At 43.0% G+C, this 15410-nt stretch overlaps 1 protein-coding gene across 2 annotated transcripts in view; it reads left to right on the forward strand.

Annotated features, from left to right (window-relative positions):
• Positions 1–2477: 2477 nt before the first annotated feature.
• The window catches only part of cyth3b (cytohesin 3b), a 57891-nt gene continuing 44958 nt past the window's right edge, over positions 2478–15410 (forward strand). The window contains exon 1 of one of the 2 annotated variants that reach the window (XM_049562453.1): positions 2478–2787. In XM_049562453.1, coding sequence (XP_049418410.1) covers positions 2769–2787 — 19 coding nt within the window. In that variant the 5' untranslated portion in view covers positions 2478–2768. Of the gene's footprint in view, positions 2788–12934; positions 12956–15410 lie in introns of those variants that run through there. The other variant, XM_049562454.1, reaches the window with a different exon arrangement.

A 15410-nucleotide genomic window follows, 5' to 3' on the forward strand; every position in this document is an offset into this window, starting at 1 on the left:
AGTGGAACTAAAGGGACAAAGACTCTTACTGGGCCCCAAACTGGAGTGGCTTCACACAGATTTCCCCTCACTAAACACTCCCTTTTTCCCTGTTTTCTTTTTTTTTCTTTTCCACCCTACTAAGTGGCGCACATCTCCAGGAATTAAGTTTCCTTTAAAACACATGGTTAAGTCTTCGCAACCTACACTGTCTGGATGCATGAAGTCAAAGATCTGATGTATTCACGTTAACCCATCACCTTCGGGGAGTTTATCCAGGTGTAACCTTACTGTCGGGCTCCAGTTACTCTTGCTCTTGTCATCTGGCACCAGACTGCATCATGCTGGTTTGAGGGAGTTCAGTGTATTGTGTAATCCTGCTGATGTGAAGCTGTAGAAAATGACTCATTTGAGCTTCTTTGACTGCTCTGCTACAGTACTATTTTGGAAGATGCTGACTCCATCTCAATGCGAAGGAGGCTTTTAATTTCTGTTTTTATAAAGCCACGGAAGTGAATCTGATCATGCAACTGCAAGTGATGGTGCTGTGCAGTTTTAAAAGGTTTAAGGTTGCAATCATCAGTCGAAACTTTCCTCTACTCGTATAAAACAAAAGGCAAGTCACAGCCTAAATCACACGACCATAAGAGATCAGCTGAACTGTTTGTGTTATGTCTGGAGAACGTCACTTTGTTTAGGACAGAGGACTCGGAATGAAACATTTGTCCATAAGAGACACCTATGAATAAACAAATGAGTGAATATGTTTAAACATCTGTTCATGCTTGACCATCGGAGTAATGCACACAGGAAGTGAGACCCCCTCCTTCTCTGCGGAGGCAGGAATGCTGTAATTGAAACCACGTGTGCTGTAGAAACAAGCTCTCGCTCTCTCCCTTTGTGTGTGTGAGTGTAATTCATCCCACTATTTCCCAACCTGATCACTCCCCCTTCTTATGTAAGAGTCTCGTCCACAGGTCCTCAGAGTCTGATCTGAAATCAGTCCTTTACATTTTGGATTGGTACGGATTATTACAAAGTATATTAGTGCAGTTTAATTGGCTAAATCATGTTTGGGCGTTTGGACATATGGACATAGGTTAGAGGCGGGCAGCTGTTGCTCACAGCATTCTCCACAAACCTTTCACCTTATAAATGTGTTGCCTGTGCAATGCTGTCCTTGCTCTATAAAGACCTACTAACCACAGTGCTTTGCACCAATGAAATATTGAGAGATATGAAAGAAAACACTGTGCTTTACAGCAAATAAATGTCTTCTGGGTGTCGACTTGTACTCATAAACATCTGAAAATACTTACAGTATTTTCCCACACTGGTATGAATGGGGTAGACACAATAATTGAAACTCCTCTCAGTATAACCCTTTAAATGCATCCACCTAAAAGACCCTGTTGGACTGTTGTATCAAACTGAATTAGTTTTAGTAAGGTGCACCTACTAAGCTGGCAACTGAGTGCATAAAATTATATGTAATAAACTGACACCACAATCTTGGGCGGATTATGACACAATGGGTCTGTGGGCGTGGACGCATATAAATCCCTGCCCCTGACGTCCTAGATAAACTGAAACACTAATTTAAAATCATGGTGGTTTATTTCTTGTGACATCTTCATATTTTTTAGGACTTTTGTGTCTCTGAAATTGACGTAAATGACTAAGTGCTTTGACAGAGGCTCTGGTTTTGGGGCCCCCTGTGCCCTTTGGCTCCTGGGCCTTCACCTAGCAGACCCGTTTGGTAATACACCTATGACGACAAAGTGCCATGCGGTTTGTGATTTTTGTTTGTTTGTTTTTTTTGTTTTGTTTTTTCAACTGCATGCTCTTTCTTTTTCTTTTTGTGTCTTTTTTGTTTTGTTTGTTTGTTTTTTGCTGTTTTTTTTGGAACTGTTTGCTCCTTCTTTTTCTTTTTGTGTCTTTTTGTTTGTTTTTTGCTGTTTGTTGTTTTTTGTTTTTTTTTAACTGTGTGCTCCTTTTTCTTTTTGTCTTTTTTTGTTTTGTTTTTTGTTTGGTTTTTTGCTATTTTTTGTTTGTTTGTTTTTGTTTTTTTTAACTGCATGCTCTTTCTTTTTATTTTTGTGTCTTTTTTGTTTGTTTTTTTGCTGTTTTTTGTTTGTTTGTTTGTTTTTGTTTTTTTGAACTGTATGTTCTTTCTTGTTCTTTTTGTGTCTTTTTTGCTGTTTTTGTTTGTTTGTTTTTTTAACTGTAGGCTCTATCTTTTTATTTTTGTGTCTTTTTTGTTTTGTGCTGTTTTTTGTTAGTTTTTTGTGCTTTGTTGAATTTTAGGTGACATTGTGTAACATCTTGGCCAAGGGACTACAGATGAAAAATAGCCTTTGGGCTTTTTCTGGCATTTTTATACAATGTGTATTTATTATATTTATTAATTTGCACTGACCCCTCTTAAATAAACTGAAAATAAATCAATAAATAAAACTTGTTCCAGCACCAATAGTGGCCTAGTACTATACAACGATAACACGCTCGGCCACTGTGGGCGAAAAGACACCGCTGCTGCAGACACACACACACACACACTCACACACGCATCGGGAACCGGGGAGACTGCCGTGCGACTGTGAGGCGTAAATGGCCACAACATTTCCCAAAAGAAAGACGCTGCCCGTGAGACAACCTGTGTGTGACCAAATGCGTCCTGGAAATTAGGACGCGTATTTTGCTGTGTGCATTAGAGCCCCCTTTTCGCACAACGGAAGTTTCTGTGACCGATTTTTTTGGGGGGGATCTTTGATTTATAGGCTGCAAACATGGACGAGGACAACCAAGGTATGATTCATTCAGTGCAATTCAGACCAATGATTTGTTGCTATTTTCAGTACCAACAGTCAGGAGACATGTGCATCTGCAGCCTGCTCATAATAATAATAATAATAATAATAATAATAATAATATGGATCCTGACTTTGGCCTATGAGTGATGTTAGACTTGACATGGAGTTAGTTTTATCCTGGGCACATGCAGCAACATTGATCTCATCTGTCCACAGTCAAACCCAATCATCTTTCCCACACCAGCATTTTCTGCTAGAGACTCCTAAATGAGCAAAACCTCCTTCACTCATGTTGACTCGCAGTGTTTCAAGAGTCCTACCTACTTGATGTGAGAAGATACAAAGGTTGACCTACATTCAGGGTGATGGTTAAGACTCAGCAAGGTTATTATCAGGCTTGAATGGATCAGCATGATGACTGTCAGTGCATCAGACTTGTAGTATTAGTGCTGTGGCCGGGAGCCTTGTGTTTATCTAAGCCTTTGTCAGCTGCAGGCTGGTGTCACTCTGGCCCAACAGGTCTTCTCACTATCACCCAAGCATAGCCATGAGACGGATTCATTTATTGACTCATGAGTGGAAGTGTTGGCACAGATGCGTCACTGCAACAGGAGCCCGCAGACTACATCCACTGCTCATAGTTCAGCACAGGGACAGGTTGAGAAACTTTTGAGGTGAAATGTGTGGAGAGTGGGAACATGTGTAAAGCCCTGGTTCTTGGCAATAGTAACTACTATATTATTATAGGTGCATTGTTTATTACTTGTAAAAAAAAAAAAAAAAAAGAAAAGAAAAGAAAAAAGAATGCAGAATAGGCAGCTATACATGTACTATTATGAACTTTTATCAATAGATAGGAAGTAGCCTAAAGCCATGGGCAGATCACTAGAGAGCAAGCCCCTGGACGCAGACATGTAAAATGTGGTGTAATCTCTCTTTTGGTCATATTTTTTTGCGTCTCCTCGTGGTCATTTTGTGTCTGTTTCTGGTCATTCTGTGTGTCTTGGTGGTTATTCTGCATCTCTTTGTGGTGGTTTTGTGTCTGTGGTGGTTTTGTTTGTCTTGGTCATCATTTTGCAACTCTTTGTGCTCATTTTGTGTCTCGTGGGTTTTTTGTGTCCCTTTGTGGTTGTTTTGTGTGTCTTGGTGGTTATCTTGCATCGCTTTGTGGTCATTTTGTGTCCCTTTGTGGTCATTTTGTGTCTCGTGGTTGTTTTGTGTCCCTTTGTGGTTGTTTTGTGTGTCTTGGGGGTTATCTTGCATCTCTTTGTGGTCATTTTGTGTCCCTTTGTGGTCATTTTGTGTCTCTCTGTGGTCATTTTGTGGCCCTTTGTGGTCGTTTTGTGTCCCTTTGTGGTTGTTTTGTGTGTGTTGGTGGTTATCTTGCATCTCTTTGTGGTCATTTTGTGTCCCTTTGTGGTTGTTTTGTGTGTCTTGGGGGTTATCTTGCATCTCTTTGTGGTCATTTTGTGGTCCTTTGTGGTCCTTTGTGGTCATTTTGTGTCCCTTTATGGTTGTTTTGTGTGTCTAGTTTGTCATTTTGCATCTCTTTGTGCTTGTTTTGCATCCCTTTGTAGTCATTTTGTGTCTCCTTGTGGTTATTTTGCATCTCTCTCTGGTCGTTTTGCTTCTCTTTGCGGTTATTGTACATCTCTGTGTGGTGATTTTGTGTGTCTTGGTAGTCATTTTGCATCTCCAAGTAGTTATTTTGCATCTCCTTGTGGTTATTTTGCATCTGTGGTGGTTTCTTTTATCTTGGTTATCATTTCGCAACTCATTGTGGTTGTTTTCCATCTCTTTGTGATCATTTTTTGTCTCTTGGGGTTGTTTGATTGACCTGACAATAGAAATTGTAACTGTAAATGTCACCTCATCCAGAGGTTTTGGTACAGCGGCCTGTGGTCCTGTAGCCGGTGGGCCTGCTCAGTAATTTAGCCATGATACTAACAAACCAGCTACTTTTCACCTTATGACTCTGGTTGGAAGGGATTGAAGGGGGATTCAGATTCTGGTCCCACCCCTGATTCGGCAACTCTACTAAGCCTGTAATCATAAACTGAATCCTGCAGGTGAGAAACCATCACTCATGTTGTACCTCACCTCACCTCGGTAAGTCAGTGGTATTCAGTCCCACATGCTCTCTGCTTGCGGAGCTGCAGGATGTGACTATCTGCTGGAGTATTGCAATGCATGGCATGCTGGCATAAAGCTGTCATTGTGCTGTTTGCAGCCAGCCTGGCCTCCAGCGGTGGCACACGTCAGCACAGCCCCACAGACAGACATATGGTGCTGTGATGCCGACCAGGGATAGCTGACAACAGCCGGGAGTGTATAAACACACACACATTCACACTTGCATATATTCATGGCTGCACACTGACACACTGACACTCACACAAATTAAATTTTGTCCTTATGGCACTGTTTGCAGTGAAGATAGATGGATGGATCCTGACAGAGAATGATAAGTGTGTGTGTGTGTGTGTGTGTGTGTGTGTGAGCAGGTATGAGTGTGTGATTTACGCCACAGTCTGCCCTCCCATCTGGAATGAATAGTGTCCTGGATGCTGCAGGGAAGAGAGTCTGCAGTGCTCCTGTTTTTTGTTTTGTGTTGAAATGTGTGGAACGTTATCCACAAATTGCGATAGAACAGTTTAACACCCACACGAGCCCACAGCAGAGTTGGGTGCTCAGGGCTTCGCAGATGATGAGCGATGGTGTTGGTTAGGGTTACAGGCATGTGGCAAGTTGGTTGACAAAGTTCAATATCTGACAGTCATTCCCCACAAAGGGACACGCACATTTTTTTCTGCGACACAAGTCGAGTGAGAGGGAGCGAGGTGGACAGAGTGAGATACCGAGGTGTCAGATGGAGAACAGACAGCGAGAAAGGCGCGAGGATGGAAAGAACGCGTGACCGCAAAGAGTGAGAGAGAGACATAGTCGTAGTAGCAGTGATGGTGAGATGTCTGAGGGGGAATGAGAGAGCGAGACAGGAGGAGATGTGTGTGGAGGGGATAAATGTGGAGGGAAGGGGAGGGGGGGATGAAGTGCCAGAGCAAAGTTGGAAAACGGCCAGAGAAGTATGGAGCACCGCCAGTGAGAGACAGCGAGGGAGAGTGGTGGTGGACTAGATATTCTTTCTGAATCAATCCTCCTGTGTGTTAGAGGAGTTTCTCTCAATGAAAGTCCGTCTTTTCTGTCATAATTAACTCAACCGAACATTGAGCAGAGTCCAGCCATCCATGACTATCATCAACCCAGGTCGTACTTTTGATGAGGAGTCAGCTTTCATTTCTTTTCCATCTTCTTCTGTGTTTTTTAATCCTTGAAATGTTCTCTGTGTTGGAAAAAGGAGACCTAGTACCATTTCCATGCACATGATTTTTTTTTTCATGCAAGTGGCATGGCTATATGGATGGCAGTGTTGATTGTTGGTTAGTTGGTCTACCACTTTATTCCAGACTGAAACATCTCAACAGCTACAGGATGGATTGCCAAATTTTGTACATACAATCACAGACCCCAGAAGATTAGTTATAATGATTTTTAGTGAGCCCAAGAAGTTTTCTAGAGCGCCACCACGAGGTTGACGTTCTTGGTATTGATTGAAATTTCCCAAAAACTACTGGATGGATTGCCATGAAATCAGGATTAATCGTGATAACTAGTGTTATCATCACTTCAAAATTTTTCCATTACACTGGTTTATGTCTAGGGTTGCCGCGATATACCGGCTTTAAGGTATACTGTGATATAACAGTTGACGGTTATCATACCGTGTACATTTGCTTATCTACGAAATTGGGGGAAAAAGGCAACTGAATGGAGAAACTCCCCTTTACTTTAGTTATTTTCAAAGACTTAATTTTTATGCATACTTCTATTAACAGAATGATTTCAAGTTTCAACTATAATAATAAAACGTTTGTTCAACCAAAAATAACCCTTAGATTTTTATTCCTTTAAGGGTTATTCTGACTGATAATAATTTCTGAGATACCATGATATCGTGAAACCGCGATATTTTCTGAGACGGTTATCGTACCGTGAAAATCTCATACCATTGCAACCCTTTTTATGATGTCCAAAACTAATGATATTCCCATCAGCCTTAGCTGTAGGCAACTTTCTGTTTATTGTTAATTAGCAAGTGCTAGTATGCTAACATGCTTAAAAGAGATGGTGAACATAGTATTACACATGCTAAACATTAGCACTGCTGCGCCTCAACACAGCCTGTGGACATATAAGAGAGCGTTGGACAGCGTTGGAGGTGGGGCCCTGTTAACTCCAATTAAAATAGCTTAGTGTTGCATGAAGCCAAAAAAGGTTCAGTTTGCAGATATGAATTTACCCGGATTGTCCACATCAGTGGGCTCATAAATGGCGCACTAGAGATTTGAGTTGGAATAAGATGATTTGACTGTGTAGCTCTTCATTTTTTAAATATTATTGGATTTGATAAATCAAATCCCAATTGTCACATTGGAAGTCTGTGGGGAAAGTCTTTGTGGGCCTGAGGACATCATATGACGGACTTGAAATTGTAGTTACACAGTTTGGCCACCATTAGCTTCCGACGCACTTCCTGGGGGCCTGGCACGGCTGTAGAGCAGGGAATGTCAGCTTGTTTTGCTCAGGGGCCATTTTTGCGAAATGACAAAGAGCCAGGGGCCAGATAATAAACTGTATATGAATAAAAAATATTTATCAGTACATATATATAAGGGACTTGCTTGTTTTAACCTTTCAATGTTTTCTGCCTTCTCTCATCTTAGCCAAGAGGCAAATCCAGTCCCAGCCCCACACAGGTCAGGTGTACGCAGGGGCGTCTTTAGAACTTGAGAATATTCATCCTCCCTTGGCACTTTTTTTTGTAAACAAGCTCTATGTAATGCACTCTGGAAACTTATTTACTTTTGATCTACTAAAAAGATCCCAGTGTGTATCAGTTTATTTTCATTTTGAATTAGCAAATGGTCAGTGGGTCACCCAGCACCCTATCTGGCCCCCTGGCTGTCAGTTGAGCATCACTGCTGCATCACTGTGTCTTTTCTTTCTCTTGTTCGATTCTTTATCTATTGTTGTGTTTTTCTCATATCAGTTACTTTTCTGCGACCACAGTCGGCCGAACTGCACCAGGCTTAGAGAAAACGGGTTCATAGTAATCCATCTGACACGCATGACAGTCAACAATACAATGCCTCCTGCCACAACAGTAGCTCAGTGGACAATGGGCCAACAAGAGCCCACAAAGCTTTGCTACAGTGAAGCCAGTCTGACTGAGCAGCCTGAGCAAAGCTTACTGTAACACATTCTGGTTCTGCATGACTGACTCTGACAGTCCGACAAATGCACACCTACAGTATCTCTGCTTCCTCTTCTACAGTGTAATCTTTGTTAGTTGGTGAGCTGTGTGCACATCGTCAATAGAGACGTCATGAGTGATGTCCATATGGTATGAATCAGAGCATTTATGCTAGACACTGGCTTCACAGCACGCCTTGCGACGGCTTGCGAGTTTGGCTACATGCCGCTCTATTTACACACTGTGAAAACCAGCCATTTAAACTTGGCAGTTCAGCATGTGAGTGTGTGTGTCAGTGTGTGGTCTGCGGGGTTATGGTACACTGCAGCCCAACTCGGGCGAGGCAAGACGAACACGACGAGCTGGGCTTTCAGATGTGTGTGCCATTCATCTGCCGGCTGCAGGACAGCGCCAGCAGCTTCCTGCTACGTTCAGGATTTGTGTTTTTGTCTTTGGAGTAGATTTGCAGCTGCTGTCTTTTCCGCGCAGCCCACACGCTGTCAGGTGGCTGAGAGAGGAGCGTCCTGAAGTCTTGATGGAGCGTAGGAACAAATCATGCTTTGATAGTACGCACCTCCTCAGACTGAATATCTTCTCTGTCCCATATTTTAACTCTTAAGAGGGGTCGCCTGGTTCATCTGTACTGCAGATATCTACAGATAATTGTGGTGGTGGATGTTTACTTCAAGCATGAGTAGGCTCAGGCAGGCAGTAAGGATCTGTACGCAGCCTGTGTGACGGTGAAGGACCTGAGGGCCCTGCAGGATGTTAGGGAGCACCAGAGGGACGTTGCAGTAGAGGCCCTGTTCTTTACAAGTTACCTCGACACAAAAAGTTAGTTACTTACAGCGGAAGGTCATGTGCAGTCTGCTGTTATAGCTTTTTATTAAAGGTATGATTAGTGTCAAAGCTTGTGTGCAGTGCAGTAAAATGTTCTTGTCTAATTCAGGGAGGCTTTGGGGTTAAATCTGGGGCCAAATGACAGGTGTCTTTTGATAGATGGCGAAACATTTGGCTACTGAAGGATATTTGGCCTACCTCCTGCAACCTGTGGCATGAGAGTGCTCCATTTCCCAGACCCGAGTGGAAAATGTTTCACACTCTTATAGCCACAAGATTGACCTCAGAGATGTCAGCCTAACCTGCCTAATTAATGGAGTTTTTAATGGACCATTTCCCACGTTATATTTCCTGATTTAAGGAATACTTCAACATTTTGAGTCAACATTTGGGTTAACAGGGTTACATTCTATCACTCAACTTCCTGTAAAACCGTAACTCGTCATTTTTACACTTTGTTTTTTGTATGTATTAAACAAATAAGACATAATATGTGCTAGCAGGTGGATTTTGTCATCTTCAGACAGAGACAGACAAGCTGTTTCCCTCTGTTTCCAGTCTTTGTTCTGTGCTAAGCTAACTAGCTACTGTTGGTAGCTTCGTATTAAGCGTACAGACATGTGAGGGGGATTGATCTTGTCGTCTAGCTCTTTGGAGGACAACAACGAAACTTATTTCCCAAAATGTCAGACTATTCCTTTAATATGCAACTTTCATGGTGGGGATGGGGGGAAGGCTTATTTGTATTGGCTCTGCTATGTCTAATTTATGCTTCTATGGAAAAGCTCGCACAGAACTTTTTTTGGGGCTCGCAGAGAGTCGCTGTGCACGCACCAGTTGCAACAGACACCGCAGAAGTTTGATTGGACATCAGAGCCAAGAGGTGGGATTTCCAAACAGCTCTGATCCCAACACACATGGGTGAAATGACATGCTACACACAACACGCTGCAATACTATGTCAGCCTGTGACGCAGAAGAGGTGCCCGCATCATCCCGCACAGAACACATAGGCACACAGCTGCAGGATTATAAATTAGGCGTTAGTTTTGCAAGTGAAAATAAGGGTTTGGAGAAATGGACCACTGCCATCCTAACAACTGGTAGTTTACACAGGTGTTTTGCTACAACAGTGGCTCTTATATTTGTTTTTTGGAGGCAGACTTAAAGTTAGCAAAATAAAATTGCCCAAAAGAAAACAGCCAGCGATGTATCTAGCCAATCGCAGATAGCAGAAGCATTAGTCCAGACCTTAGTGAGAATTGTTTTTGTCTGTTTGTGGTTTTTTTTTTGTTTTTTTTTGGAAATGTGTTTGTGTATATGACTCACCTCTGTTAAAGTGTGTGTGTGTTTTTTTTTTGTTTTGACTACAGTGCACTCTCACTGCTCTCACACACTGTCATGCGCTACCAGTCCTGCTCAGCATGGCTCAGTAACTGCTTCGAGAAGCTGATGTGGAGATAAAAGACTTCTGGCTTCTGTATGTGGCTCGACGTTACTGTATAGACTGAAGTCTGTGTGTGTGTGTGTGTGTGTGTGTGTGTGTGTGTGTGTGTGTGTGTTTCACCTTCGACAAAAAGGTCAGCGAACACAGAGGGCCCTTGTTGAGTCTGGCCTGGCTGAATATCAGATAGCACATTACATTTACCCATGACACCCCCTTAGAGGTTTAAGTTGGACTCAACAGACATTAGGTCAGACTGACCCATATGGAAGTAAACTTCCAGGATTTGGACGTGATCCACTTGTATGAATAAAAGCTAATATAAAAGTGAACATGAGGCGTGCGTGCAAATCCTCTTGGACCTCCACTCTGTTTTCTCTGCCTTCAAAAAAGGGTTTGAAGTACTTTTGTAAGTGGCTATGACGCTGATGGCAAGACTTAATTTTTGTCTGGAGCAGAGGAGGAAAAGCACACACGCGGGGTTTTTTAAATAAAGTATCCAGTTTCCTGGATAGACAGTGCTGCGTGGTAAAGGTCTACTGCTCCACGCAGTCACAGACTGGGATCTGTCTTTGTTGCATTAAGACCATCAAGGGGCTCGTGGAGGGAAGATGTGAGGCAAATCGAGCCATTTTTCTCCTCTTTGGAAAGAAAAATCAGAGCGTGCTAAAAGGTCCCGGGAGTCTGAAGTCATGTGCTGAAGTGAATTTCAGGCAGAGAACGTCCTGCTCCACTTGGGCCTTTGTGGGAGTTCATGGCTTCCAGTAAAGTGTGTGTGTGTGTGTGTGTGTGTGTGTCAGGTCTGTCGGAAAAGGAAGAGAAGGTCGAGCAGAGTGGGCAGGAAACGGGAAGGTTGGAACAATTATGTAAGATTGTTTGACCTGCTGAAGATGCAGGAAAAAGGTGTATCCCACTCTAACTGCCAGTACACCCAGTGCCTCGCACTCTGGAAACACCACACACTCCCCAAAACATGCTGGAATACAATATCATTACACAACTGTGATTTTTAACAGATACACAGATTAAAGTTTCTTCCAGCAGATTTTCTCTTTTCTTGTCTTACCTTATGGTAAATTGTATACCGTTGGGTTTTAGCCTGTTGGAGTATTCTAATTCAGGTCTGGTTCTTTCTCCAGTGCACCTGTGTATTCAGCTCTGTAGTCTACTCAAATGCTGGGTCATACTTTCCGCACTGAATGTCCTCAGACAGCTGCAGTCACACGCACTTGCACCTGGTTCTATTCATAGGGTCCGCGCCAGCCCCAAACAGTCAACAAGAGGGCTGGGAGGTGAGCTTACCGTCCTCCTGCTGCCGATATCGGGTCAAAGCGAAACTGGAGTGAACTTCTATTGAATATCCGACTTAAAACTAATGCTTGATTTATGCTTGACACACCCACCATGGTCTCCAGTGTCTGCATGGCTCTTCGTGGAGGTCCCACGTGGCAGTTTTTCGCCTGTCCATACACATTTTCTAACTATGCGTGCAGGAATGGGCGGAGAACCGTGCTCTTTTCGATACACTGCCCCCCACAGTTTAGGAAAGTATTGGAGTATAAATGATCCAAGTGTTTCCCCGTCACAGTTCATCGCTGTGCAACCATCCTGGCGAAAAGCATACCTGAGCCTTAACATCATTGTGGTGTTACAGCTGCGGCTGGCTTGATGGCAGCGTTTTGGACTGGACTACAGTTTGGAGCAAGAGAATGAAGCATGTGCTGTCAGTGCGCTTGCTCTGTGTACAGTCTACCTGGCCACAAAAATTGCGGACATGGGTGGATGATGACATTTACGTCACACGAACCACAACGGACCCTTACCGACATGTTGGTGCGGAAACTAAATGGCCTTTACTCTTGAATATCTCTGCTCTGTCCTGCTCCAGTGTGTGTGTGTGTGTGTGTGTGTGTGTGTGTGTGTGCGTTGAGCATCTGGCCAGCCTCCAGCCTCTTACAGCCCTCTTGTCTCCCCCCCTGGGGCTTGTGACACTGCCACTCCAATGCCTGGCGTGCTTTTAAGAAGGGATTTGTAACACTCTGTGAGTTACTCAGGGGGTCAATGTGTCAGTAAACTACTACAGCACATCCTCAGTCTTTGCCAGTTTTCTTTTTCTTCTTTTTCTTCTTTTTGCAAAATGGGCATGTTTTCACCCGCCTCCCCCACTCCCCTTTTTTGCTGTGAGATGCTGCTGCATCATGCAAAATTCATTCTTCTTTCATAGGGAGAGAGGATGAGCTGTGACTGCGCCGCCGGTGCTGTAAAGACGGCAGAGGTTGTTGCAGCCGTAGTCTTTCCTTTCCCCATCATCGGCTCTGTGCTATTCAGAGTGGCAGCGGTGCTCCGTTTGTCACCGAGAAAGGCTACAAAGAGCACAGCAGGATGACCACGTGACACAGGGGCTCTTGAGCAACCTGTCAGTGTGTATATACACGTGTCTGTGAGTGTGAGTGTGTCGGTTTGTATATGTTTAGGTGAGAGAGATGGAGATGGAGACGTGCAGCGGTGGCACAGATTCAAAGAGAGACTGATAGGGAAGGGGATGCTGCATTCGGATCTTCAAACTAGGTTAGTGGTGCAAGGCTCAGCCCAGCTGTGTATACCTCATGCTTCTCTACTTCCACTATATCACTTGTGGAGGCATCTGTGCGTATGTGTGTATATAAATGTACATGCGTTGCTGTGAGTGTGCACATCTCTTTATATGGTGTGCACACAGAGGATTAGTGTGGGCTGCGAGCCCTCTCCATGCGTAGACAAATGGAGGAGATCAAGTGGGGAGGGATATGGATGACAGTTAGTGGATTATAGGTCAGGGGCTCAGGCCGCTCACTGTCACTTCCTTACTAGAGTGAAACACACACACAAACACACACAGTGTATATAAACAGGATTCAATCATGACAAAATGGCAGCGCTGAAAGGAAAAGAAGAGCTGGAAAAAAACAGATATCCTCCGTTGTGTCTTCTATTCCAGACTCTGTAAAGTGATTTATAGTCTGGTGTGTTACCAGGATTTTCTTCTCTAGACTCCTCAGTATTTTTAGGCCGCTTTTCCTTCGCCCTGACCCTTGAATTGTTAAATTGTGTTCAGAGATATGACAGCTAATGTTGCTGTCAGTGAGGACTGTAAAATATGAAATGAATGGCATGGACAGAGCAGGTCAGGGCTCCAGAACGTTCCTCAAGGTCATCGATAACTAGGTTTTTCTAAGGGACAACTGCAGCTTGACTACCTGAGGTGTTGTCACCCATTCCCTCTTGCTATAAACTCACACACACATATGCACACACACACACACTTTCTCTCCTTGTCTCATAACTCATGATGCATCAATGTCAGTGCTCTCGCAGATGATGATTGTGTATGATTGATAACCTGGTGTGGCTTTGAGTGGGTCAAGACCACCGTAACACACACGCGCACACACACACACACAGTGGCCTGAGGGTATCTTGGAGGGCGAGTGATTTACAGTGGCTCTCGGGCACAGGTTCCCTCACACATGTATTTAATCTCTCTGTTGACCTCTGTCATGCTGAGTTTCTGTCATGCAGTCGAGCACACGCACCCCAGCTAACCTTGAAAAAACCTTCTCAGTATTTTTGTCATTGTCTCCTGATAATGTAACGAGGCCAGAGGAACATGATCATCATTATTCTCCTCATAAATTGACTTCTACATAAACCAACAATGAGGAATTATTGTGTTTTCCCTCGGGGGAAATGTTAGTTAGTGATATTGAGAACATCAGCAGATCTCCATTCCTGAAGGTCTCAGGAGATCTGGGGTAGTCACAAACGCCTGTAGGCTGTCAGAGGAACATACATGTACGTAGTTTCTAGGTGAAACATTGTGTTACTGGGAATCTTAAAGGAATACTGTATCCACAAAATGACCATTTGTAAATCAGTTGCTCACCGTGTGTGGAATCTGTGAGGAGAAAACACTTCCACATATGTGCGTGCATTTAACTCAGTGTACTGAGCATACGACTGGATAAATGAGACTTTGATTACACTGCAGAAGTTGTGTCAGAGTTTGTAAATTGATTTTTTGATATAGTTTTGCTGTCGTTAAATCCCCTTTTCTTCAGTTCATTAAAAAATGCACATTTTTTTGATTCTTCGTTCACTTTTGGAGCATGCAAGAAAAACAAAGCTTTCTTCCCAAAGTCAAGGTATCACAGGGTGATTAATGACATACAAATGGTCGATTTGAGGGTGCAGTATTCCTTTAAAGAAGCAGGAAACCGATCAGCTAGTTTACCATCAGATGAGGACAGTTGTTATTCAAATATATGACATGGGAAACACAGATTTTCCTCATGTTATCCTCCTGTATCCTTTTAGCTGTAGGGTGTAATCATAGGGATTATATGAAGAATTTCATGTTGTAATGTTTAATGAAATAATAATTAGAGCTACTACCCACCTATAAACCTCCTAGCAAGAAAGCATGTAGTAACAAGAAAGTTTTGAACCATTGCTCATCTTCAGTGCACTGATTATAAAGTAATTATTTAGCTAAAAACAAACTGAATAAGCAGTATTTCCATCTACTCTTGGAACTTAACCACTATGAGCAATCCCTTTCACATTGCACATTGTTCAAATTGTCATTTCATACATTGTCATTATTGAAAATATTGATTATAGACACTTTAAGAAGAACAGACATGACGTTATTTGGCCGATCTCTGACCCATGCCAAAATGATCTCAAGCAAGTTAAAGCAAATATAACTGGGTATTGACTGAGTATTGATGCTGTGTCATTCATATTTCCATGGGGAAGGTTCATCAACTCTCAGCTGGTCTTGTTATTCAACTAAATCATCTATACATCAACCCGATCTTGTTTTGACATTAGGTTTCTATACTGCTAATATGCACCAGCAAATGTATGTTTTAAAAGAAACACAATAATGCCCAACATAACAGGGAAACACAAAATATTGCGGGGTGCTGGGGGCTGAATGGGGGTAGTTTCCCAGCATGCCATGAGACAATATGTTTAAGGC

Source organism: Epinephelus fuscoguttatus, linkage group LG19 (assembly GCF_011397635.1).
Source record: "Epinephelus fuscoguttatus linkage group LG19, E.fuscoguttatus.final_Chr_v1".
NCBI lineage: Eukaryota > Metazoa > Chordata > Actinopteri > Perciformes > Serranidae > Epinephelus > Epinephelus fuscoguttatus.